At 51.3% G+C, this 25,623-nt stretch overlaps 2 protein-coding genes across 2 annotated transcripts in view; one reads left to right on the top strand and one right to left on the bottom strand.

Moving 5' to 3' along the window:
* Positions 1-219: 219 nt before the first annotated feature.
* HPD (4-hydroxyphenylpyruvate dioxygenase) lies at positions 220-2,679 on the top strand (the record flags this gene model as incomplete). Its single annotated transcript, XM_084297371.1, has 11 exons — positions 220-300; positions 470-512; positions 584-666; positions 809-898; positions 1,003-1,106; positions 1,195-1,272; positions 1,417-1,579; positions 1,709-1,780; positions 2,063-2,185; positions 2,306-2,422; positions 2,569-2,679. The coding sequence occupies 11 exons, from the start codon at positions 220-222 to the stop codon at positions 2,677-2,679; spliced, it is 1,065 nt and encodes a 354-aa protein (XP_084153497.1).
* Positions 2,680-4,650: 1,971 nt separating this feature from the next.
* The window catches only part of SETD1B (SET domain containing 1B, histone lysine methyltransferase), a 45,730-nt gene continuing 24,757 nt past the window's right edge, over positions 4,651-25,623 (bottom strand). Inside the window, exons 7-18 of the mRNA XM_084297326.1 lie at positions 23,641-24,420; positions 19,949-20,119; positions 19,233-19,320; positions 17,833-18,050; positions 17,426-17,579; positions 16,514-16,984; positions 13,224-14,780; positions 11,866-12,032; positions 11,450-11,581; positions 10,579-10,698; positions 10,086-10,223; positions 4,651-9,344 (exon numbers count right to left, since the gene is read on the bottom strand). Coding sequence (XP_084153452.1) covers positions 9,171-9,344; positions 10,086-10,223; positions 10,579-10,698; positions 11,450-11,581; positions 11,866-12,032; positions 13,224-14,780; positions 16,514-16,984; positions 17,426-17,579; positions 17,833-18,050; positions 19,233-19,320; positions 19,949-20,119; positions 23,641-24,420 — 4,170 coding nt within the window. The 3' untranslated portion in view covers positions 4,651-9,170. The remainder of the gene's footprint in view (positions 9,345-10,085; positions 10,224-10,578; positions 10,699-11,449; positions 11,582-11,865; positions 12,033-13,223; positions 14,781-16,513; positions 16,985-17,425; positions 17,580-17,832; positions 18,051-19,232; positions 19,321-19,948; positions 20,120-23,640; positions 24,421-25,623) is intronic.

The following is a 25,623-nucleotide window of genomic DNA, read 5'->3' as shown; positions in this document are numbered from 1 at the left end:
TGCTTGCTCCTCCTGGGCTGCTCGAGGAGCGTGCCTGCGGGCGAGGGGCTCATTTCGGCACGCAGGGGCAGAGCGGGGTGGTGACAGATTCAGCCCCGTGCTGCTGGAAGCAGCAAACACCCCGCGTGTGCACACACACACACGTGCACACATGGCCCTTGCACACACCGTGGTTTACCCGTGCTGCCATGGCAGGCTGCCTCGTATTACTGCAACAAGATGGGCTTCGAGGAGCTGGCATACCGGGGGCTGGAGACGGGCAGCCGGGAGGTGGTGTCGCACGTCATCAAGCAGGACAAGGTACGGTGACAAAGCCCCGACGGTGGTGCCACCGCCGAGGCACCCCCTGGTGATGGGGAGATGCTGGATGTGCGCTGACACTGCCCAAAGGCGTTTTCAGCGTTAAACCCCGCATCCATGGCACACATCCCATCACCGACCCAGAGCCCTTCATCCTCTTCCTCTCCAGATCGTGTTCGTTCTCTCGTCTGCGCTCAACCCGGGGAATGAGGGTAGGTTTTGGGGGGCCGGAGGGGCTGGGCGGCGTGCAGCATCACCGCTCATGCCCACCGGCTGCCGGCAGAGATGGGTGAGCACCTGGTGAAGCACGGGGACGGGGTGAAGGACGTGGCCTTCGAAGTGGAGGACTGCGACTTCATTGTGCAGGTAGGCAGCGCCCGCAGGATGCAGTGGGGGCCCCAAAACGGTGAGTTTTGGAGGGGGAAACGAGCGGGGGTGGAGGGTCCTGGGGCCGCGTCCCCCCAGGCTCTGGGCGCTGCGGTAGGACGGGCGCTCTCCTCCTGCCCAGAAAGCCAAGGAGCGTGGAGCCGTGGTGGTGAAGGAGCCCTGGGTGGAGGAGGACAAGTTCGGGAAGGTGAAGTTTGCTGTCATCCAGACGGTGAGTGCCGGGGGGTGGCAGGACTCAGCCCCCCCAATCCGTAGTGGGGTCTGCACACCAAGAGGTGCAGGGTGGGCACGGAGCCGCTTCCTTCCCCGCTGCAGTACGGCGACACCACCCACACCTTGATAGAGAAGCTCAACTACAAGGGGCTCTTCCTGCCCGGGTACCACGCGCCCCTTTTCAAGGACCCCCTGCTGCCCAGGCTGTGAGTTGTGAGGCGTTCCAGCACCTCCTTGCAGCCCCCAGGGCCCCCCCAGCCCCGCTGAGCACTGCCCTTGTCCCCCTCCCCGCAGGCCGAGCGCCAAACTGAGCTTCGTGGACCATGTGGTGGGGAACCAGCCCGACCTCCAGATGGTCCCAGTGGCCGACTGGTAAGAGCGGGGAGGGCTGGGAGGAGGCGGCACCGCTCTGCTGCCTCACCGATGCTCGCTGCTGAGGGCAATTAACCCAGAGCAGAGGTTCGTTAGTGCGGGGATGGAGCGAGGGGCTTCCACGTGCCCCCTGTGGCCCGGCAGGTACCAGAAGAACCTCCTCTTCCACCGCTTCTGGTCGGTGGACGACAAGCAGCTGCACACCGAGTTCAGCGCCCTGCGCTCCATCGTGGTCACCAACTACGAGGAGACCATTAAGATGCCCATCAACGAGCCAGCGTTCGGCAAGAAGAAATCCCAGATTCAGGTGAGCACGAGTTGATGGGTCACCAGCAGGGCTTTGGTGAAGAAAAGGAACAGGACCAACGGGGCAGTGGCTTGCTGGTCGTGTGCCATAGCCACAGCACCACCAGCACAGTGAGATTTTTCCCCACAGGAATACATCGACTACTACGGAGGGGCCGGAGTCCAGCACATCGCGCTCAACACCTCCGACATCATCTCGGCGGTGAGTGCCACCATGGCAGCTCTGCCTCGTGCCACCACAGCGCATGGTCTGCCTGTCCCTGGCTCCTCTCCAGGCCAGAGAGCCTCTGGAGGCATCGGGGGCATCCTTGCATGGTGGCCAACCCCACACTGCTTGGAGAGGGCACTTGGGGCCTAAAGGGAGAGGGTGGGACAGGGCCCATGCTCCGTTTGGGGCCAAATCCACAGGAAAACGTCAACTTTCTTCCCACCACCGCCTGTCCCCGCGTACGCACCCCACACTCAGCTCTCCCCCACCCTGCAGATCACCAACCTGAAGCAGCGCGGCATGCAGTTCATGGACGTGCCGTCCAGCTACTACCAGCTGCTGCGGGAGAGGCTGAAGGCTGCCAAAATCAAAGTGAAGGAGAACATCGACAAGCTGGAGGTGGGTCGGGCCGCAGCTGGGCTGGCTCCCCACGGCGTCTGGCAGGGCTGAGGGCTGTGTGGAGGCAGCTCCGTGCCCCTCGGCGCGTCTCGGGGTTATCTTCCTATTGCCTTTCTCCAGGAACTGAAAATCCTGGTGGACTTCGATGAGAAAGGCTACCTGCTCCAGATCTTCACCAAACCAGTTCAAGACAGGCCCACGGTCTTTCTGGAGGTCATCCAGCGGCACAACCACCAGGTAGGCTGCAGGATTGCACTGCGAAAAGCAATAAAGTTGGCCTGGGGGCCTCAGCGGGGCCTGGTGCCACCACACAGCCAGCTCTGGTGGTGCTGGGACCCCGTGGAGCCCGGCACCACGTCCAGGTAATGCTGTCCTCCCCGCAGGGCTTCGGCGCCGGCAACTTCAAGTCTCTGTTCGAAGCGATAGAAATCGACCAGGACGCGCGAGGCAACCTGACGGTCCTGAGCCCCAACGGGGAGAGCGAGCGCATGTAGCGGCAGAGCGCGCCCAGCCTCCGTCGCCGGCCCCTAATGAGCTGATTCCCTAACGAGCTGATTCATAAACACAACAGGGACCGGGCCGATGCTTCGGTAAATAGCCCAGGGAAGTCATTGCCAAGCTGGTGACGTGCAAGGACTGATCCTGACCCAGCCCAGGGGTGCCCTTGGAAGAGGGGATGTGGAAAGTGGTGACCACAAACCAGCCTAACCCCATCCGAGCCCCCCAATTCCTGACACAGGGCACGTGCCCGACACATGCAGCTCTGGAGGAAGACACAGGAAACAACTGGAGCGCTTAAACCCCATCTAAGTGAACTTTTCCATTAATTTTAGCTATGCGGGAAGCTGAGAGAGGAAAGCATTCAGGGATTTGCCTCTCTGCGTGTCTCTTTTTAATTATTATTACTTGTAGGTTCAATCTTGAAATTGAATTTCCTGAGAGTAAACATGATTTTGGGGTAGCTGCAGCATTCTGGAATGAGATGATTGAATGTGCACATTTCAGCCTTCCTGCCCATTCCCCAGTCTTGCTCCAGTTCCCATAAGCTCCCGAATTAAGAGGGTTGGGGTTTTCCAGTGCTTCAAGAAGCAATCGCTGCCTTTGTGGCGATTGCCAAGCTCAGTCCTGGCTGCAGGTGAGGACTCCCCTCGGGGCATCGCCCTGGGCACCGTCACAGTCCTTGGCAAGGGGGCTTTCCCCACTGACAATAAAATCCGTTTCTGTCACAGTGTGAGTGCCTGGTAAGTCCGTGCTGCCAGGGCTGCAGGCCCCGTGGCTGTGGGGTATCAGGGAGGAGCTGAGGCTCCAGATTCAGCAATGGCTTCGGTGCCATGCAGGAACCGGTGCCCCACGGCAGGGCCAAGTGGCCAACACCACCCAAACCCAACCAGCCTTGCTAATAAAGTACCTGCAGATCCCAAGTCCCACACAGATAAGGAAAAGAGTTGCAAACAACCTCGAATGCTCCCTGAGGACCTGCAGACCTCAGGATGCACCAGCCGAAGATCACCACGGGCTCGTGGTGGCCCCAGGTCTCCCTGCTGTCACAAACCTGCCCCCTAGATCTCCGCAGCTCCCAGTGCTGCTCCTTGTGTTTCCCAGTGTGGAAGCTGCTCAACGCCTAAGCCAAGCACCCGGCTGATGCTGGGCTCCCAGGACATGATGTGAGCCCATCCACAGCCTGAGCCCCTGCCCGACCCAGCCAGCCCCGGGCTGAGCCCTGCCAGCAGCAGCCTCCTCACTGTGGCCGGGGAAAAGGGAGCCAGGAGAAGGCACCAGCAGCCGAGGCTCTCTCCTGCCGGTTCGTTTTCCACCTGTCAGCTGCTGCATTCATCCCTGCCCTGCATACCTCCTACTCCAAAATTCAGAGAAGCCACTTTTCTGCTGTACCTCTCTTGGTAGGCTAAGGGCTTTCACCTCCACAAAGTAAAGCAAAGCATTAATAAATAAATAAATAAAATGAAGCCAGAAAAACTGACATGGTCAGAGTGCCCTGGGACACCCAGCACAGTGCAGAATGTATTAAGGTGAGATCTGTCTGCCTCTGACCGCTGGGCAGGCTCAGCCCGTCGTGTGGCTGCTCCGGCATGGACACGTGTTGAGGCTTCCCCCTGTGGCTGTGTCCAGCACAGAGCTGGCAGGATAATTGGATAATTTCAGCAGTAACCTTAACTTCCTGCAGGTTCAGAGCCCCGACCTGCTCGCATTTCTTCCACACGATAGTTGTACGACGTTGCTTAAAGCCCCTGCCTGGACACGGGCTGAGTATTTGCAGCTCTTGTGGTTCCCAGCACGGGTCCGAGAGCAAAAAGCTGCCCCGGCTACACATCAAGCACAACATAATGTTTCTGTAAGAAAAGTCAGTATATTTATGGTTTGCTTTATAAAAGTTACTATAATACAATGGTACATAGTATTCAATTCACAAAAATATGAACAAATATATACAGCATGACACATCCACAACAAAAACACTTTCTTCAAAACAAGATACATACTGGTGACAGATTCTATATGCACAAAACATCCCTAAATTTATAAATTTGCTTAACAAAAGAAAAAGCAGAAATCCTAAATCTTCAAAGCAGATTTTTTTTTAAAGGAACTTAAAAAAAAATTCATTTATTGCAAACCATTTTACCTGCCTCCTTTTAAAGGAAGCCCTTTATTTTCACACCGTGAATTAAAACAACCTGTTTAAGGAACCAGAAAACTGCAGGATTGGAGCCGGGTGTTCTTCCCTTTTGCTTTTAAAACTGCCCGTTTGAGTGTCCGTTCCAGAGGGTTTCTTTTCACTTGGACAAATACTACAGTGGCAATTAAGGAGGAAACTCATAGAAACAAAAACAAATATTAAAATGAAAAAAAAAATCCAGTTGCAAACTCGCTTAAATACATTTTAGGTTGTCTATTAGACTGTACACATTTCCTCGCTTGAAATAAATAGATTTTGCACATTAGGTTTTGGAATGGGGGTGGGGGGGCAAAGAAGAAGCCTTGACTTGGCAACTTTTTGTCTTCAGTTTCTTAATGCTGCTAATTCCGTCTATTTATTTGACAAAAAAAAAAAAAAAAGAAACATTTATACAGAATTTACATTATACAAAGCTTGACACAAGCTGTAAATGCCACCAGCTCCTTTGCTATACTCAGTCCTTCTTCCTCCCCACCTTCTCGACAAGAATTAGAGCTGGAATCTGTTTAAAAAGAACTCCAAATTACAATAGTCACTTTTAATAAATTATTTACATGCTCTTGAAGTACAAAGAAATCAGCAAAAAAATTTCAACATGTTTCTACAAGAAACAGTGTTTGAAGAGAAGATTCTTGAGTTTGCCTATGTACAGAAGATGCATTTTTTTATATACTTCAAAATCCTTTTTTCCTTAAATTTTTATTTTATACAGAAATGCACTGAAATGATCCCTGAAAAAGGTCACAAAAACCGGAACTGAAACTACTGTATACTTTGTTGGAGTTTAAAAATGTTCTGTTTTGTGTTTTTTTTTCTTTTCCTTGTAGAAATAAGCTGCTCTATACAATATAAATATCTGCAGGATGAGCCCCTGCCCCGCCGCCCCCGATGGCTACAGCGCGCTTTGGGGGCGACCGAAGGACGTGGGGGCAGTGAGGGCGAGGGCAGGTGGGGTTTGCAAGCAGAGCACACTTCCTAGGAACGCCAGCTGCTGCGGGATTCACACATGGACCTGGAGCCAGCTTGCTCCCATGGGGACACCACGGGCTGGAGGGACACCTCCAAAGCCTCCGCGCTGCTCTCCACGATCATTTCACCCAGCAGAGCCACCCAAGCGAGCTGCGATTTCACAGGGAGCACAGTCAACGTCTCTCTCTCTCTTTTAGGGTTCAATTTAAGTGAAAATAAATTTGGGACAGCGAACAGAACGACTCCAGCACACCTCTCCGTCAAGCAGCACAAGCCAAAGAAGCCGGGGATGTGGAAGGAGGCTCCATGGGGCTGCCTTCCCAAACCACATCTGCGGCTGCAGGGCTCCCTGGCCCCGCAGGGACAGAGCCACAGGACGCCTCGATCAGACCTAAAACCCCACTATAAAATTATGGGGACGGGGCTGCTCTGACCAGCTGCATAGGGAGGGCTCTGCAAGCCAAGAACTAAGGGGAAAAAAGAGAAGCCTCAGCTTTGAGGACTAACGTGGGTTTTCAGAAGTGCTGGCAAAGAGCTCCGCTTCCTCCTGGGGGCTCCCGGGAGCTCAGCTCTTTCAAAAACTCACGTTATCCACCCGAAAAACCGCAGAGGGATGGTTACAGGTGGTTTCAGGAGCACCCCAGGGATCTCAGTGCTCAAGGCCTTTGGCACCCAGATCCCTGTGGCACTCCTGCAAACACCGCAAAGGAGCCCGAGCCGCAGGCCTTGTCCCACAGGGCCCTGCTCTGCCTCCCTGCCTCACTCCCCTCCTCAACAACCTGCCGGGGCTGACCCCATCCAGGGCACACCGAGGTGCTGGGAGGTACAGAATCACCAGCAGGTACTTTGGGGTTAAGTGAGGCTGGGTGTTTCCCCCCCCAAAACCAGTTCATGCTCTGGTTTGATGGGCCAGAGAGGAAGGAGGCCAAGAGCAGGGGCAGGACTGCGACAGGCAGGGGCTCCGGTTCTGAGACACAACATTTCTGTGCATTTTCTAAAGCTTCAGAAGTAAAAGGCTGAGCTGTGGAGATGCCAACTGGAGCATCAGCACAAGAGGAACCTCATTTGAAAGCAAAAAAAAAAAAAGAAGAAACAGAGCAGCTGGTTTAATCCCCAAGTTCTCCTGCCACAGCTGTTGTTAACAACCCGAGTTCGACGACAAACTATTTGTGCTTCTCATAATTTTAAGCTCTGGGTCACGATTATTCAATTGCCAGAGAGATTTACAAAGAAGCAGGGGGAAAAACCCCAAAGCAAAAGGAAACAACGAAAGAAAACCAGAGATGAGATCACGGACTGTCCAACCTTCGGGACGATTTCCTTGCCCTCAGACAGAGCCACAGGCAGAAGGCAGCCGGCGGCAGCCTAAATGCTCCTGCTCTGCCAGCCTCTGGTCTGAGGAAGGAATTCAAGCACAGAGGTCTCACCCACATCGCAAGCTCTGCTCTGCGGCACAGGCCTGGCAATTCCACGTCACAGCGGCAAAAAAAAACTTCCAGGAAACTCTTTTGCAACCTCTGATCACGGAGCTGTGGTCGGAGAGCAATTAGCACTAATTTTACAAGGCTACGAGAACACAGCCGGCCCATTTGTTCTGCGGGGAGAAGGGTTTTAGTTACGCAGACGATGTCTGCGTTTCACAATTACGCTGCTGTTTCCCCTGTAAGCCAATTAGGGAGGCTCAGCACAACTAATCTCTACTTTTAAGGGAGGAGAAACTCCACGTGAGTTGAAAAACCTGATCCTGTCTATACCTGACCTGTCGCCTAACGTTCCCAGATCACATCCAAAGAAGCATTTCTTTGGTGCTTTGGCCCATTTTTAAATGGAACCCCTTAAGAACCGCAAACACCACCTCAGCACGTCTACAAGGTCAAAAGAGATTGAAAAACCATCTCAAAACGGGCTTCCTAGTTTGCAGAAGAATTCATTTTCACGCTGCAGATGAGGGAGGATGGGATTGCTATTGCAGCCTGCGCTCGGGGCACTTTCCACCACGTTTGGTCTTACCGAAAGGATGGGACTACCCCGGGGCAAGTTACTGAGTAACTGGGGGAGGTCCAGCTTGTTCCTATCACAGGAGGAATCTTCCCCATTCAAGGACAGGGCAAACACTCCATGCAAAATGCTGGAAGGGCAGGGAAATGCAGACAGAAGTGAGAAAAATTAAGATGAGGAATACATCACTCTGTTTCCCATCAACAGGGAGAAAATCCTATTAGAAACTCCTATTAGAAACATGGGTCGTAGTGTATGCTTAAAAGGAGGGTAAGGTTTTACAGTGTAACTGAGGCTGTTTCCCACTTAATTTCAGCCTCAGGTTTGGTTTTGAACACTAGGCAAACCAATCTACGAGAAACGGGCATCCCAGAAGGCCATACGTGGTGCCAAACGGACTGCACAGCTGACTCAGCTCGTTACTACTGATTGCAGGACCCCCCTGTTTTTCTTGCAGGGGTGCTGAGGTTTTGATCCCCCAATATACCAGCATGGCATATGAAAATCAGCGGTGAGCCCAAGGCGCTAAAGCTCAGGTCTGTGGCTGACCTGGCGTTCCCCGGGGTGTCTGGCTTAGGGGACGTGTTTGGGCTCACCCCTAACGAAAAGGCAGGACAGTTCACCTATAGTCTCGTTGCAGACACGTCTCCATACACACACACGCACCCAAACACACACACACACCCATTCACACTCCCTCAAGCCTCTGGCTTGCTCTGTAACATCAACCTTACATTTATTTACAGCTTACTCTGAGAAATCTGTGCAATTTCAGCCAATCAAGCTCCCAACAAACCCTATATGGCATTTTCAGTCTCTGCTTCACATTTAAACGTTGAATGTCTTTTTCAACCAACAAAACTGATGAGAAAAAGGTAGCAGCATTTATGAAAAGATGAAGGTTTATACCAACAATTAAAAAAAGGTACCATTATCCCATGAAGGAGCCTTAACGTAGGGACTGAACAGAGAGAAGCTAGTGTTTGGATAGACCATGCCACAAAACGGTAGTCACCTTTTTGTGTGCGTGTTGGATCTGAAAAGGAAAGAGCACCTGAAACATGAACAGTCCTCGTAAGCATGTGCGCTTTTTGCTTTCGTTCGTGATCCTGGCAGAAGTGCGAAACTTGCTTGGTTTTCTCTTCTCTTTTTTCCTTTTAATATATATTTTTTTCCTTTTTAATTTTTTCTTCCTTTTTTTTCCTTATTTTTTTTTCCTCTTTTTTTTTCTTTTTTTTTTTCTTTTTTGGCAAAGTGCAACCACACCTGGTTACCACAGTTTTGACATGGCCGAAGGTGCAAGTGTGACGAGAAACCTCGAGTTCAGTTCAGGGTTCCCCTGCAGTTCTCAGAGCCACATAGACACGGGATTTTTACATCCTCAATCGGAAACTTGTAGTCATAGGTAATTTCCTCATTCACATTGATGTGCTGTTTGGAGTAGATGACGATCTTCTTTTGAGACTCCACTGTGATCACTTTAGCATAACAATTTGGCTGCAAAGGTGACAGAACAGGTAATGATTTAGGCTCCTGATGGCCACGGCTTCCCAGCCTCCACACAATTAACTAAACTAAAATGGAGTGAGGCACTCACTTGACAGTCTCAGCCACGCTTCCAGAGGCTAGACCCAGGATACTCAGCAGAAAGCTGAGAGGAGGAGGCATGAAGCCAGAAACTGGAAGAGCTCTCCTTGTGCTCCTCCAAAACACATTCTGGTCATTCGCAGTGCACGAGAGCCCTCACAGTGCTCCACTACGTTTGTCTCTGGTAGAGAGCAGCTCAACTAATGCTTGGTAACGTGGTCAGGAATCCAAGCCCTTGAATGTATGCTGCAGCACAGATCAGCCAGGAAAGCAGCTTCTCTGCTTACCAGGGCAAGAGTACTTTTCCCATGCGGACACTAGGATACTGTTCCCACAGCAGCAGAACTGCTAGAATTGTTGTTTTAAGGAAATACTTGTTAGCTGTGGTTGAACAGCAGCCATCAGGGTCCTACAAAATGGTCAGGAGGATTCTGAGCACGCTCTGTCTTGCTGCATGTTTCATTTCTCAGGTCTCTCATCTGTTCCTTAGGCTAGTTTAGACTCAGCTTTGATCTGCTGCAGCTCATTAAGTTAATCATAACCCCGTGACCCCTTGCTACTTCTGAATGTGTCCCTGATCAGAGTTAGCAAGGACTCAGTGGGTTTATCAGCATGTCAGAGTACAATTATATGCGAAAAACTGGTACTTACATTGCAGCTGTGATTAATAAACCTGGCGAAGTTTCCACATTTCGTGGCATCGATGATTGTGTCGTGGTCAACTCTGAACATGTAACTGCTCCCGATGCCTTCATCCTCGTATCGCTTTTCACGCATGTCAGCAATGACCTACAGAAAACCCCACACTTATTGTCAGAACGGGCTGCAGCGAGCTGTCAGCAGAGATCTACCCTGTGCTGGTGCCACTCCCAAGATACACAGTCCCAAATACCCCAACAGAACAGACTTCACTGAAACCACAGAAGTTCAGGATGGGCTTCTGGAGAGCTTGCTTCCTAAGGGTCTGAGCTCTGAATTTCTCTGTTGTTGAAGATCCCACCCCTGCTCCTCCAAGCCACATGCCAGCCTCTGCCTAGCTCACATAGCTAACGCCTTGCAGCAGGGACGCCAGCCCCAGCTGCCACACTCAATCACTTCTCTCAGGGCTGCTTTTTGCTCACGTTTCGCCCCCAGTCCAGCTTACCTGCCGGATGTTCTGACCCACGTACTCAATCACCATCTCATCAGCTGCGATGGGCTCCATAGCAAAAAGGCCCCAGTCGTGGATGTGGCTCTTGCAGAATTTTAGCTTTTTCTTCCGGAACTGCGCAAAGAAAACACCCCAAAATCCCAGCCCTGCGTTAGCCACAGCATCAAAAGGGAAAGGCTGTCCCTAGCTCCAGCAGCACGCTGCAACACACAAGCAGTGCTGGGCTGCTTCAACCTGATTTGGTTTCCTTCTGGCTTTTGGTGACAGAAGGGCAGCATGGGGGACGTAAGAGGTCCCACATAGTTGTAATACTTGGGTTTTTATACCATGCTGCACCATTTGGGAGAACAGACCCACTGGGGCCATCGATCTCTGTTCTGCACAGCCCTGATGGTTCTGCTTAGGGCTAAAGCAGCTTGTGTGCTTACAGCCATTTATCAAACAGCTCACGCCTCTTCTCCTCACAGGGGAGCACACTGGACCAGAGTGTCCTGTTTTCCCCGCAATTGCTCTGTTCCTATTTTTAGGTGAATTAGATCACAGAAATCTTCAAGTTGGTTTATATGGAAGCACAGAGGAGCTGGGTACCCCAGAGAGGTTCTGCGTTGGGTGATCCTTCAAGACAATCTCTTACGCTCCCTGCAGCTGCTCTGACTGCAGAGCCCAGCTCCCCAGCCAAGCACCTCTGACCTGCTCTGTGGAGACTTTTTCCAAGAAGCAAGGCAAGACCTTAATTCTGGGCCCCACGCAGCCCCCTGACACACGCAGAGGTGCCCAGCACTGAGCTCTGTGCCCATCCCTGCCTGGTCTCAGCCTGCTCCCAGCCAGCCCCTGCCCAGAGCAGCCACCCCATGGGGTGACCTACCTTGAGCTGGTTGAACTTGAGCAGGTCGCTGTCACAGCTCCCGGTGAAGGAGGAGAGGAGCCTGCGCTGCTCTGACCGCCTCTCGGAGCCAGCCCGGGTGGAAGCGTGCGGTTGAGCAGGGATGCTCATGCCCTGAGGACGAACGGGTGATCAGAGCTGACCCAACTCGCCCAGCACCCTGCAGCCTCCCCACGAGCAATCCCTTGTGCTACAAGGCATCATCACTGAGCACATGGCCTCCCGAAAACACCCCACTTCAAACACCCCCACTGCCCCAGCACCACCCAAACGGCCACCTCAGCGCAGGCGTAGCTGCAGCTCCACCTTGCCAAAAGGCAGAGAGCAGCCAGAGTGTGATGATGTTTGAAACCAAATCCTGCTAGCACCCTGGTGGCCAGCAGAGGACGTTTCCTCACCTGCGTGTCTGCAGGAGGCTCCTCTGCAAAAGCTCGGCTATTGTTGAGGTATTTCAGTTTGTCCTTCTTATCAATTTTGTAATAGCCTTCGCTTCGTGCGCAGCCCGTCACGTGCTCCCGCATGCCATCGTCACGCTTCTTTTTCTTGGGGGTAGAAAAGCTGGTAGGTGGGAAGGAGTTAAGGGGCAACACGGCTACCAGGGGACATCAGACCAAACCTCTGCGGTTACGCGGAGCTAACACCAAGAAAACACGGAAGGGTTTTTTTGGGGGCAGGAGGGGGGAAGTGGCTGCAAAAAAATAACACTACTATTAAAAAAAAAGCTTGCAGGGAAGCCCAGCATGGTATTTCCTTCTTAGCTGCATGCTTCAGGAAACTTGTTCTCCCTCCAGGAATTCCCTGCAGCCACCCCAGGCCCCGAGAACACCGCGCTGACCTCGCAGCAATCCCAGCCCTTGGCACCCTGCCTTGGGCGAGGTGCAAAGCAGATGTACTGGAGACACTCCTCAGCCCACCAGGTGGGACACGCTGCTCTCACCAGGCTCGGGAGATCTGCTCCTGCACACCTGGTGGGACAGGGAAGACCCCACGCAGACGTTTCAAACCCCACTGTCCTGATCCACCAAGAAAAAACTGCAACAGTTTTAAGTGGCTTTGGCTGGTTTGCTTTTGCTTTAGAGAAAGCTTAATAATAATAAAAAAAGCAGGGTCTTTCAGGGAGTCAGGGATGAAATATTTTAACTCCAGACACCTCTAGCAATGCACGAGGTGCTGCACATGCTCCCTGATGACCGTGTCCTGCTGCAGCACAGAGCATGACGTTCTCCCAGCCAGCCTGGGGCTGTGTCTGCCCCGACGTGCTGCCTAGAAGCCAGCCTTTTCTGCTTATTAGTATTTTGGGCTCGAAGCAAGTTAAAGCTCCTAGCACTAACATCATTTTGGGCACAGATGGCAGGATTATTTTTACAGCAAGTTTTAGCCCCAAGTTAAACTCCTCTACGTACCAACTAGAAATTGCTGGCTTCAGTAATTAGTTTATCAAGCTGGAGAAAAAAAAAAAAAAAAAAGTGGTTTAAATGAAAACAGAAGCTTCCCAAACCAGCAAGGAAATCTCCCCAGAAGAGGTGCTCAGAGACTTTCCCTGCAGTTCTAGATGGAAAATGCAGCAAGAACAGCCACTTCTGTATTGCAGCTTCAGGGATTAGGTTTAAAACTGCCTGCTGACATAAGCAACTGCTATTCCAGCATGCAAATCTACCAAATACCTTTGGCTTTCGCATTCTAAGTCCCGCAACCCAATGCCCATCGAGCGCATCCTACACGTGGTGCGTGACGGAGAGCCGCTGAGAAAGGATATAAGGATGGAATACCCACAGGGTGTCGTTAAGCCAGTCCATGCCATTGTCCTGCTGTAACAAGCGGTCGTATGTGATACACATGAATTTGATGTCTTCCTCGTCTATGCCTCCGTTCCAAATGTCATACAAAATGGTCATCTCCTCAAACTCGGAGCGTGGCCTGAACTGAGGCCGGGGTGGGGAATACTCGGGGGAAGGAATCACCGGGAGGTCCTCAGGTGACTTCTTCTGCCTTCGCCACTGTCTTTTAGGCTTTGCGTGAGCTTCTTCTTCCTTGAAGTCTTCGTTCCACTGGTTCTCCAATTCCTTGAATGGCAGTTTCTCTGCGACTGTCTCAGCCGCTATTTTCTCGTGGAAGCCGTCATTCCTGAAGTCCAGGGTGACGGCTTCAGGGTCTTTCAGTCCATAGAAAGCATCGGGGTGTGCACTCAGGAGCTCTTTGCTCATAGCACTTTCCACCAGGGTCACTGGGACGGGAGGTGGCTCTATGGTTTTGCCCGAGTACACATCCAAGGAGAGGACAGAAGGCGGCGACCGTTTCGGTCGGCCCGGCCTCCTTTTGGGAAGAACAGAAGGCGGTGGGGGGGGAGGAAGAATAGAAGCCCCAGTGGGTGCTTCTGGCGAGAGTAAAACAGATTTTACTTCTGCCTTGCATTCCTCGATGGGCAGTCTTCCATCTCCAGGCATGCACGGCAGGGCTGCTACGGGTATTGGCTCGTCAGGTGGCAAGCCCACGTCTGTGTGGAAATCTGCCTGGGGGGGGCTGGCGAAGGGGATAGGGGAAGGAACACTGTTCATGCTGATCGTAAGGGAAGCACCAAGAGGCTCTTTAAAGGTTTTCTCATCTAGCTCATCCTCTGACGGCTTCTTGCCAGACAGAAGGCAAGGAATGGTAGCACCAGCCTCTGGGAAAGTAGGCGTGAAATTGAAATCTCTCCCAGGAGTCCGAGGAATGCCACTGTTAATGCCAGGAGATTGGGATGGGTAGGAAAAGGGGCTCCCTGGGACTTGAGGGGAACTGAGGGTCAAGCTGCTTCCCGTAAGGGGAGCGTCGCTTCCTGGCGTTGCTGGAACAGTGTCCGTGCTCTGGGATTTTGCAAAGGGGTGCGAAGACTTGGCCAAAATGTCCCGCCCAGGAGTCCTAGGAATCTCCTCATCCACAGATGTTTTGGTCACCAGTAATTGTTCGGGGAACTTCTCTGGAGGGATTAAAGATTCCTCTTTACCGGGAGTCGACGGTAAGGGAAGCGTGGAGGATGGCACCTTGTGGGCTGGAAGCAGAAGAATATCAGTCTCTGGATGCACCACCACCTCCCGCCCCGGCGTGCGAGGCAGCCGCTCATCCTCCTCAGCTGCAGAGGGCAGCTTTGTTTTAACACGAGCTTCTAAGGTGCTGCCATCAGACTTGCTAAAGAAGCTGCTTTTACTGGGCAGAGGTTCTCCAAAGACTCCCATCGGAGCTGAGAGGCAGAGTGGCCCATCCTCATCTTGAGATTCGGGCTTGGGACCTTCCTGTACCTCTGGCTCCAGCATGGCAGTGTGTTCAGGCTCTTCCTCTGGAAGAAGGAAAAAAAAAGAAAGGAAGAAAGAAAAAAGAAGTCAGGGGTGTTGCTTCCACTTGGTTACTTGCCACTAAAGGCATGTTTAAGATGTTGCAATTACGGAACAGCTCAATTCCACAGGGAGGCTTTAAAAACTCCAATGCTTTACATTTTGGAGGCACAGAGTGTGGAGTAATTAGACACCACCACAGACATCCCTAATGGACCATTAAAAAAAAAAAACGCACTATTAATTTGAGGATTAGCTACTACGCAGGCCAGAATGAAGGTTTTCTGCTTTGAAAACCCCTGCCCACCTTTTTCCAGGCACGAAAAGCATTAGTGGCTTGTAGGGTGAGAGCTTTGGAGGACAGCTGTCAGAGCCCCAAGCTATCAGCCTTTCTGATGTGGGAAGGTAAACTAATTGTGGGGCCAAGAAGCACCCTCGGCTCTCCAAGGAGGGGAGCAGCATAATGCTCTTGAACAACACGTGAAGGAAATGGAAAGCCCTTGTAATGAATGAGGAGACACTCAGATGGTATCAATGAGGCAATTTATATGCTGCTCTCTCTGCAGCAGGCTCATTTGTCTGGAGTTTATTTACCTCCTTAGAGTCAGGGCCAAAAGGAATCAACAGTGAATCTTCTTAGGCAGCTCAAAATAACATTTTCAAGTGGGAGAGCAAAAGGAGGTGGGAACGCCTGGAGAGTTGGAGGGGAAGTGTTATCCATCTGTGCGGAGTGAACCAGAGATTCGCTGCAGAAAGGTCAGACCCATCCAACTCCTGCACGGCCAGGCTGGGCAGCACGAGAAGAATGCTGCAGTTTGAGTTTGTGCCTAGCTTACCTGAAAAGCTCACTCCACACATCAAGGTACCCAAAACGCAGCTCTACCCAGATTTATATCCTGTCTGGACACCAACACATTCTAGAAAGGAGCTGCGTAAAACAGGCGTTTTGCCTATTAGCCTTTCAAATTTTATGATAGCTGAGGAGTGATAGCCTGGGCAGGGGCCAGATTTCCAGCTCTCCAGGTGCCAAAATACTGTCTAGTCCCCAGTGCTGCAGCCTTCAGACACCCGTCCTGCTCAAGATGTTGGCTCCAGATTTTTGCTTGTTAATTCCCTGCTTCCTGCTGCAGAATTTGTCGAGATTTATGCATCCCACTCCTACTCTAGCCTTCACTGGTTATATACAGCTCTGTACAGAATCAAGACAATTTCCTTCTTCCAGCAAACCTGGGAATATTATTCATGTAAAATGACTAAGTGAAAAGCAAGGAGTCAGATGTAATTCTAAGACTCTGCCCACCTGCCCCATACAGCTTTCCACACACTCCTTTGATATTAAAGCCAACAACAGCCAGCAGTGACTCAGGAAGCACAGATTCCTGTTGTGTTTAAGCAGCCACGACTTTTCTATCTTGAGCTTCAGCCACCACACCACCCAGTCAGTCACCCTCGGACGATGCCAACTGTTCAGTTCCTGCAGCACACTAACTGCACTGGCCCAGGATAAGGTTCTGGATACAATAACCACCGTATTTTTAGTACCAGATGCCTTGTGCGGAACTCCTTACTAGGAAGCAAAGTTCAGCACAGGCCTCTTCCTCTGTACAGATAATCCCTAGCCCAGAGCCAATGCTGGAGGAAGAGAGAACGAGGGAAATACAAAACCATATGTGTTGGAGGCTGTGAGAATACTGCACTTGGCAATGTGATGTGCGCCAAACCACACGGAAGACCATACCTGGCCCACAGATGGGAGACAGTGCAAGTTTTGTCTCCTGGTCTCTTTCCATAACCAAGTGTTTGAGTGTTTCAGCAGCAATAGATGCCTCTGGGACTTCACCACATTCACCTTCTCCTGCCTTGATTTCTTCCATCCCTTCATCCTTCTCCACCAACGCTGGCTCTGTGAGTCCCAAGCCTGTTGCATCCATGTAGTCATCCACAGGATACAGCTCCAAAATGGTCTCCCTCTCATCATCAGGAAGCTCGTGACTGGAAGGTTCATGCTCTGTCTCAGCAACCATGGCTTCTCTGTCTTGATCTTCAGCCACCTCCTCCTCTTCCTCTTCCTCCTCCTCCTCCTCCTCCTCTTCATCATCCTCATCGTCATCTTCATCTGAGTCAGAGCTGGATTCGAATTCAGAGGAGTCCTCGCTTTCATCAGACGATTCCACTTCAGCCTTGGAAGATGAGGGACTCGCTACGTCTTCTACAAGAAGAAGAAGTTACCATCATTTAGTGACATCAGAAAGCAGAACTACTCAGGGCCTTCTACAGGAACAAATATCATTCCCACACCGTAACAGCATCAACAACAGCGTGTGGGTTTGAAGGAATCACCTCACAGTTTATTTACTTTTGCAGGGCCTAGTAAACCAAGTATTTGGATGTTTCCAACCGTGCAACGAGCAGCTCCGTGAGCAGCAGACCTAGCGCTGCCTGGCGCACTGCCACGTGGGTCTCTTGGCAGACTGCCTCTTTAATGGAGTTCTACCCAGATTATTTATACCTGTATAAATTATCTTGTATGAAACTGCCTTTCAACGAAAGAGGGTGCACAAATAAAACCTGGCCTACAAGTAGGAAGACAAAAAGGGAGACTGCACCTGGCCCGAACACCACACTCGCTGTTTTCCCTGGAATTGCTTACCCTCCTCGGAGTCCTGCTCTTCCTCTTTGTCACTTGTTTCAACACCTGTCTCCTCCTCCTCATCGTCCTCCTCCTCCTCATCGTCCTCTTCATCATCATCTTCATCCTCATCATCCTCTTCATCGTCCTCTTCATCCTCATCCTCCTCTTCCTCCTTTACAGGAAAATATTGCCAAAAATGAGCAGTGTCTGACCCTGAGACCTGGCTGTCACTGTGGTCATCACCAATGATTCTCAGAGACACTGCTCAGAGAACCTGAAGGGTGAATAATCCTACAGAAATTATTTTAGCACAGGCCCAAAGAGGAGCACACACCTTCTAGAGAAGGTAACGTTGCGATCTGGAATAACCAGGACCCCTTTTAATGACAGACTGCATGCAAAAATATGATCACAAACCAACACACCTTTCCAGGTGCTGCTTTCACCAAGGCTCTCTCTTCCTCCTGCTCTTCTTCCTTCTCTGAGGAGGACTCTTCTTCTTTCTCTGATGTCTCGTCTCCCTCTTCCCCCTCGCTGTCAAGCTCCAGCGGCCTTGCTGGTCGCCGCCTCAGCCCCACTGCTTCTGCATCCTTCTTTGACAAGTCAGACGTTGCATCGGAAGCATCTCTGTCCCTCTCTGACTCTGGGGAGCAAAAACAAGGAGGAAATTGCCCTCAAATACTTTCAAGGGAGGGAAAGGGTTGATCACATCATAGGAACTTTTGCTTTGGGAAGATCAAAGTTAGGAGCAATGCGTGCACACGGTGTGAGAGTCCCCAGGCTCACAGGCACTTAATTTCACAGCACGAGTGAGGGTGAGACTGGGAGCAGGGTGTTGAAAGTCCCAAGGACTGCAAAATGCCAAAAGGTAGCCAAAGCTGACAAGCTGCAGGCAGAGCAGCAAGGAGACGTGGCACCATGGAGATCAGAACTGGTACGCCAACAGGGACCTTGCCAAGGGGTTGTCTTACCCAACACTGCCTGGGTACTGCTTGGAGAAGAGCACTACGTGCAGTGCCACAGCAGAATACTTGATTCATGTTGGGAAACTCCCTGTGCTGCTTCCCTAAACAGGGACACGCTATGGGATACGAATGCTTTAACAAACTCTGGGTTTGTTTTATTTCTTGAAGAACTGATGGGTTTGTGTTATGAGAAAGATGCTTGGTTAACCTTGGTTCTTACGTTTTTTAAACTTAATGATTTAATGCCTTTCATTCTCTTTTTTTAAACAAAACCCTGCTTCTGTACTTCGGCTTGAAACGAGTTGTTAGTCTGAACCAAGTTTATAGCACAACTAACTTGAATCCACTGTTTAATGCAAAATAAAGACATCAAGCTTTGAGTACTCTTATCTCTACTCTTCCCTGTTCCCAGGGAGAAAAAAGAAGTTAAAATCTTTGGAAATAGATCCCTCTGGCAAATAAGTTACTTAAGAATAAATAAATAAGCAGAGCAAACTGTCTCTTACTTGCTTTCTCCCTCAACATACACGGTGAGTTGCAAGCATGCCTCCGGAACACAGTCCATGAACTAATCTGAGCTCCCTCTACTGGGTGACCAGCTCTGCATCAGCAAATCTAAAACAGGGTACAAGCGTTCATAAAATGCAGGTCTTAAATTTCCCGCCAGTGAATTTAAGATAACTAAATCCAGAGAAGACATCTCCCAGCTGATTAGAGTTTTGTGAGAGGCAGGGTTTTGGCTCAGATCCTTGATTCTGTGTCTAACTGTAAGTGAGCACACTGCTGTGAAGTTTAAAAGGATTCAGCTCGCATGTGGCTTGCATCTGCTCTTGTGTTTCAAACAAATGTGCTTTGCAAACCTTCATCTTCATCATCAACAGAAGTAGAAGGCCGGATTCTCTTCTGATCTCCTGCTGAGGCAGCTTCAGGTGGCTCCTTTCTTTTCACCTGAACAAAAGACAAAATTAGCATTTCTAAGAGTTTAGAAACAGCAGAAATCAACTTCTTAAATAAACTGCTACTGCCTAACTTTGCCAGTGTGACTTACACCAAGAAATCAAGGGCCACTTCCCCGGCTCTTGATCCCTTTATTTGCTTGCAAACAGAATTTCACTGTGAATGAAACTCTACCCCTTCAATTTGCATCAAAACACTTCCCATACCAGCATGGTGCATGTCATCACCAGGTACTCTGAATCTGACAGAGAATGCTTTTGGCAAATGGATGTGTCTGAGTTGTAACCAAACAGAGAGCCTGCAGTCTGTGACATCTTAGAGAGCCTCAATGAAAGTTTCATTCTAAATCAAGACTGCAGAGTCTCCAGTCCCAAACCTTTACTTGCATCTTTGCACTCAAAAGTTCAATTTTAATGAAGGGCTCCATTCTATCCCCTTCACCACACCCCCACCCCCTCTTTATTTTATTTAAGAAACTTTGTTTTTTATACTTCTACTTCTTGCCAGAAAGTAAAGATGTTCAAGTGACCCTATAGTTGCAAGTCTGATTCCTTTCCATCTGTCCTCCTAATACTCCTTTAGGGAATGTTAGAAATAACGAAGACAACTTTGTTTTTACCTTGAAAGATGGCAACCGGATGGCCCCTCGTAACCCAATGCCCAAGCCGATCCCCTCATATCCCAGGCCTTCTCCTTTGTTCCAGTTCTCCAAGAGACAAGATGTGATTCGATCCTTCGGCTTTGGCTTCTCCTCCAGTTCGCCTCCAGACTTCACTGGAGTGAGAGATGCCTGCAGAGAAAAAAAAAACAAAAAACATACTTTAAAACAGGAAAAGTTTCCTGAGGAGCACACGAAGTCCAGAAGCCATTTAGGTGGCTGAGGTTTCTGAAATACCACTCCCCTGCCCAGGCATCAATTTCTTTGAAGGCAAGGGCATCTGGAGATGCACCACTTGGCCACACGACTTCAAAGGGAGAAGGTGCAGAAGCTCCTCTTGATAACGAGACCTTGCCATCTTCAAGAAGCCTTTTCCCTTTTGCATTTTAAGAAGTTATTTTCTCTGCACTGCACAAGGCACTACAAGACAAACCTGCTGGGATTCTTGGAGCAGTGGCTTGGGATACCACATGGTCTTGTGTTTGGAGTCATCATGATGTCAGGTAGCAAAGCACCACTCTTGGTTTCTTCACCGAGTGTTTTAAAACACGATCTCAATTTCTTTGCACGCAGCTTAACATTGGCCAATGTGCTTCACGAGGGAGAACAAGGGAAACGAGCAGTCCTCACTAGCCCCTCTGGACCATTTCAGGTTTCCTCAGCAAGGGGACCACAGTGACCTCCTTTGGAATAGCCAAGAATCCAGCACAGATGCTGGAAGCAAAATCAATAATTTCACGCTTGTCTTCAGCCAAGGGCACTGGAGGCAGCGCTCACTGGCATCAGTCCGTGGTGCAACACTGCCTACAAGTCATTTTCTCTTACCGACACTAACAGAGCTAATTTGCTGAAGCTGACTGTAATCACCGAAGAGGCAGCTTAAGCTCAGCTCTCCTGCTAATAAAGAACGAGGCTAGTGGGAATATCAAGCAGGGAAGCCAAGCAGAAGCCCTGCCCGGCCTGGGGAGCTGGTTGTACCTGGGGCACTCTGCTAAAAGCACCTTACTCAGGCATTCGAACCTAAAGCCAGCACTAGATTTGGGGAAGTTTTGCCCTTGCTCAGGCAGAGGAGGCCCATGGTACGTGCTGCCTTCCCTGGCAGCATTCTTCCTCTGCATTTTCCATCACGCCTGACCTAGCACACCAGTCTTACCTCGAGCTTTCCCACCCTTCTCCTATAGCACCACAGCTTTTAGCAGTCAGCCAGCAGCCAAGGCAATTCCTTCGATGGAATACAGCAGCCAGACAAGGGAAGGAAAAAAAAAAATAGAGAAGCCTTATGCTTGGGGAAGGTCAAGGAGGGAGATAGCAGACCCACGAAGCCTCTGACCAGAGGGACATGCCTGCTGGAGGACCTGGCATGTGGTGGAGCTCCTGCACTGCCACAGACGAGATTTCTCCTGTAACAGGAGGGCTGCTGCAGCTGGTGGGCCAGGGACAGGAGATATTAAAAGATAGCTGTCCCTACAGATCTGCTTCGTTTATTTTTAGAGGGAAAAAAAAGATGTAAACAAGCACATATGCTGTCTTATTTATACTTGCAAGCCTCTGAAAATAATACAGTTTCTTTCACTACTAATAATCAGTAAGGAAAAATTATATAAGGAGCTCCACTTAAAATCATTAGGAGGGAGGAAATGCAGACGCAGGGCCTGTTCTGGTGGATTTGTGTGCTGATAACCTTCCAGCTCAAACAGTGCCTGGAGGTCTTGGTCCATTCTAGAAGAACCAGTGAGGGCAAAGTGTGCGGAGAACTGACCTCCAGGTGCCACTGAGGAGCCCACGGTCATAAAAGACACCAGGAACGAGAAGGCACCATTTAAGCTGAACTCTCCTCTTTTGTTTTCCTTTGGCAAAAGCAGTCGGCTGCCCTGGCCAACGAGGGCTGCGAATTCCAGGTGAGGAACGTGCAAAATCCAGCTGGGGTGAGAGAGAAGAGCCCGAACAGCCGCCAAAGTCCTGCCTCGACTTGATGCTGCTCCTTCACTACAGAGTTCCAATTTCTTGGGTGCTTCAACTGCTGCTTTGCAGCTACTTGTGGGATCTGTCCCCTCGCTCCCCTGGAAGCTCGGGGGCCTCCCCCGAAGCTGTCAGCACACAGCACTGGTAGGAGGCAGAAGCTCTGCACGTTAGGCAGGAGGAGAAGGACTGGGTTTCCTGCCTCACATCACAGCAGCCAGCTCTAACCCAGAGCAAAAGGCACTGCCATAAAACAGCTGCTGGGCAGCAGCAACACCGAGCTGTCCGGAAAGCCCAGGAGCTCTCCCAGGCACTAGAGGTAGCACGCAGCCAGCTGCAAGAGCACGTGGTGAGGGTGCTGCCCGGAGAACTGGCATCAGAAACAGAAAGTACCTGCAGGTTGTGGTGCTGCTTTTCCTTTCCTTTTCTTCTTTCTTAAAGCAACCCTCTGTAGTAGTCACCGTGAGGACCGCGTGGCCCTTTCTATAGCATTAGTTTCTCCTGCTAGTGTCAGAATCACTGCGTATTAAACGAGAGCTGTTCGCTGGCCGAGGCACGCTGGAAATTGGCTGAGGAAGGATCAGACGACTCATGTGAGGCTGCTGCCTTAACTAATCCCTGGAACTCCTCGTGTATTTGGCCAACGTTCAGCTCCTGAATTAATTGCTGTCGTGTACGAGCGCTGGGGAGGCGGGAGGAGGGCAGGGGACTGGGAATACTCACGGACCTTGTCACACGGAGTGGGAAACGCAAAGTTTCAGCGCCATGGTTTCAAGCACTCCCGCTGCATCTGACTTTGTGTTATTGGAGCAAAAGTTTAGCTTCCTCTTAGACACAAGAAGCCCTTGCCTGTTTGCCTCCTGATTTTGGGGTCATTTCCCCCTGCAGACCCTTTCCTGGAGGCAGCCACCAGTGGTCCAGACCATGAAAAAAAAAATGAAATCTGCTAAACTTCTCAAACTTCAGGCCCTGGAACTGCTGCACAAAGAGTGGAAAGGAAAGAAGGAGGAGGGTGGGATAGGGCTGGGCGTTTAGAGTTTAACAGCAAGGCCCCTTAATTGTGAAGGTTCTCCCAGAAGGAGCACAGCAGAGGACTCCCGGGTGTGTACTGTAAGCTCTCTTCCCTTGCTCTGTCTCAGGAGCAGCTGTCCCTGTCCTACAACTGCTGCTCGCTGGAGTTCAGCTTGACAGGAGAGCTCAAACCCCCCCCCGGCAGGACAGCTCTGCAGAGACACCCAGCAGGGCTGCAGTGACACCGGGAAAGGACCAAAATTCCCAGCCTGCATTTGCTCTGATGGCAAAGCAGCACGAAATCCCCGGACACGTGGAGTGACACCAAATAAATGAGCCTTGCAGCAGCAGCACCACCTCCCAGACACTTGTAGGCTGACGTCTGCTGCTCCCAGGCTGCTCCTGCCACCCTCCTGGGGTTGAAACCAGCCCCGTGGGCAGGCGTGGAGGCAGGTGAGGGACATACCTGCCTCCCATTTAATTTCAGCTGCCTCAAGCAATGGGGTTTCTCACAGCACAGCTATTCTGCGGCTTATTTTTTTGCTTCTACTCTAGTTACTGTAACATTTCAGGTTTTATTTTGGTTTTAAATTCAGCCCCAGCCCCCTGCTTGCCCACACCCCGGCCACGAGCACCGTGAAGAGCTTTCCCCAGGACCCAGCACACAGCAGGTGAGAGCCTACCTTTGCCAGCCGCTCCTTCTTGTCCCACCAGTCATCAAATGCCCGAAACGCTACCACTTCGACCATCTTCCTGTTCAGGTCCCTTTTCATGATAGCCTTTAGTTCCTTCACGATAACCAGGAGGACTCCGTCCACAGTGGCTTTGTGGGGATCTTCCTTCTTCGGCTCGTAGCCCGGCGGCGGAACCGAGGGGTCAAATTTGGGCAGCGGCGGCCACTGCTGCCCACGAGCAAGAGCAGCTCCCATCGAGAAGGGGCGGTAGGGCGGAAGATTCACGAATTGCATCCGCCCCCCCATGAAAGGCGGGTACTGGTAGGTGTTCTGCGCCTGCATCATGCGGCTCAGCATCTGAGTTTGCATCTGGAAGGACATGGGCATGCCGCCCCACTGGTTGCCCAAGACGCTTATCATATCCACCTGCATGACGGGGAACATGCCGGGGTGGAAAGGAGGCAGAGGAGGCAAAATGTGAGGCGGGGGCACCCCGGGGGGCGCCGGGAGAGGCGGCGGGGGGACGGTGACGGCGGGGTGGGTGGGGGGCGGCGGCGGGGGGAGCGGTGGGGGCATCGGGAAGCCCGGCTGGGGGGGTGGAGGAGGAGGAGGAGGAAGAGGAGGGAATCCCGGCGGCGGCGGCATGGGGGGGATGGACGGGGCCATGACGGCCGTGTTGCTGACGGAGGAGTTCACCACGATGGTTTTGGCACATTCGGCGCTGGTGATGGGCGCGGGGTTCATCTCGTCGTCGGAGATCTCCATGTCCTCCCCCGAAGAATGCTGACCCTGCGAAAAGAGAGAGGAAAGGTGAGCTGCACGATCCTTCTGCGTTAAATACCACGGCACCAGCTGCTTTAAACAAAGGCTAAGTTTAACCCACATTTTAATTGGGATTGGAGGAAAGCGAGTGATGATCCACAAAGCCAGGGCCCGGTGAGCAGCTGGTGCCCATTGAAGCTTCTCCCTCCCATGTCAGACCTCAGGGAGCAGGGAGGTAGCAGTTTCCTAAAAGGGCATCGATCCCAACCGAACACAAACCTTGGCTTCTGTGCACGAGGAAGAGCTGCTCCCGTGATCGGCGGAACACCCGCAGCCCGACCGCCTTTCTCTGCAAGGTGCATTGCCTCCTATTTGCATCTAACCCCGACAGGTGCATTGCACCGTGAGCTCTTTTTCAGTTTGCAGCACGCGCAAAAAACGTCAGTGGTTTTGTATCATCCTCCCCAGCTCATCTGCTGTCAACTTTTAACCTCTAATTGTGGGAAGACAATACTTCCACACGGCTGCTGCTGCCGAAAGTTGTCTACCGGGCCAAAGCAATTCATGATGAAAAAAAGAGCCTGAATCTGCTTCAATTGCCTTTAAACTTCAGAGTCTTAAATGCCATAATTCAAAGACACAGCACGTCGTATTTCTAAGCAAAATGAATGCCAGCCTCGTGAAATAAAGACGGAGTTATACAAAATGCAAAAACGATGTGCAACCTCTACCACCAAAAGGATGGAAATGAGATTAAAGCAAAGGGCGTCTGCTCGTCCTGGAGCCTCGGAGCTGCCCGACTTGGTCCTGTACAGGTGAGGCCCCCCACCAGCCCCAGCCTTGGTACGCAGCCAGCGGTGACACCGGTGTGTGACATTGGACGGGCACCTCAGCCTGAAGGTGTCCCCAGCACCAAGAAACCCCAGGGATGGCAGCCACATCCCTCGGGTACCGTTAAACCAAAGCCTGCTACGAAACACACCGACCAAACCCTGCTGGAAGACGCATCCAACACGCCAGCAGCTGATCTAGGTGACACAAACGGGGCTAACCTTTTACTAGCAGGATGACAGGGTCCCAAACTACCTTCTCTGAAACTGTTTCTCCCATTCTTCCTTCCTTTCTTTTTTTTTTTTTCCTAGCTAAAAGTGGCAAAACCCACCACTCCTGCGACAGCAGCCACCACCCGGCTGTTTTCAGGGCTGAAAAGCAGAAGCACTCATCGTGACC

The sequence above is a fragment of the Netta rufina genome (genome assembly GCF_964035555.1).
Source record: "Netta rufina genome assembly, chromosome: 17".
NCBI lineage: Eukaryota > Metazoa > Chordata > Aves > Anseriformes > Anatidae > Netta > Netta rufina.
Note: the sequence above shows the minus strand (reverse complement) of the source record. Positions and strands in the feature narration are given on the sequence as shown.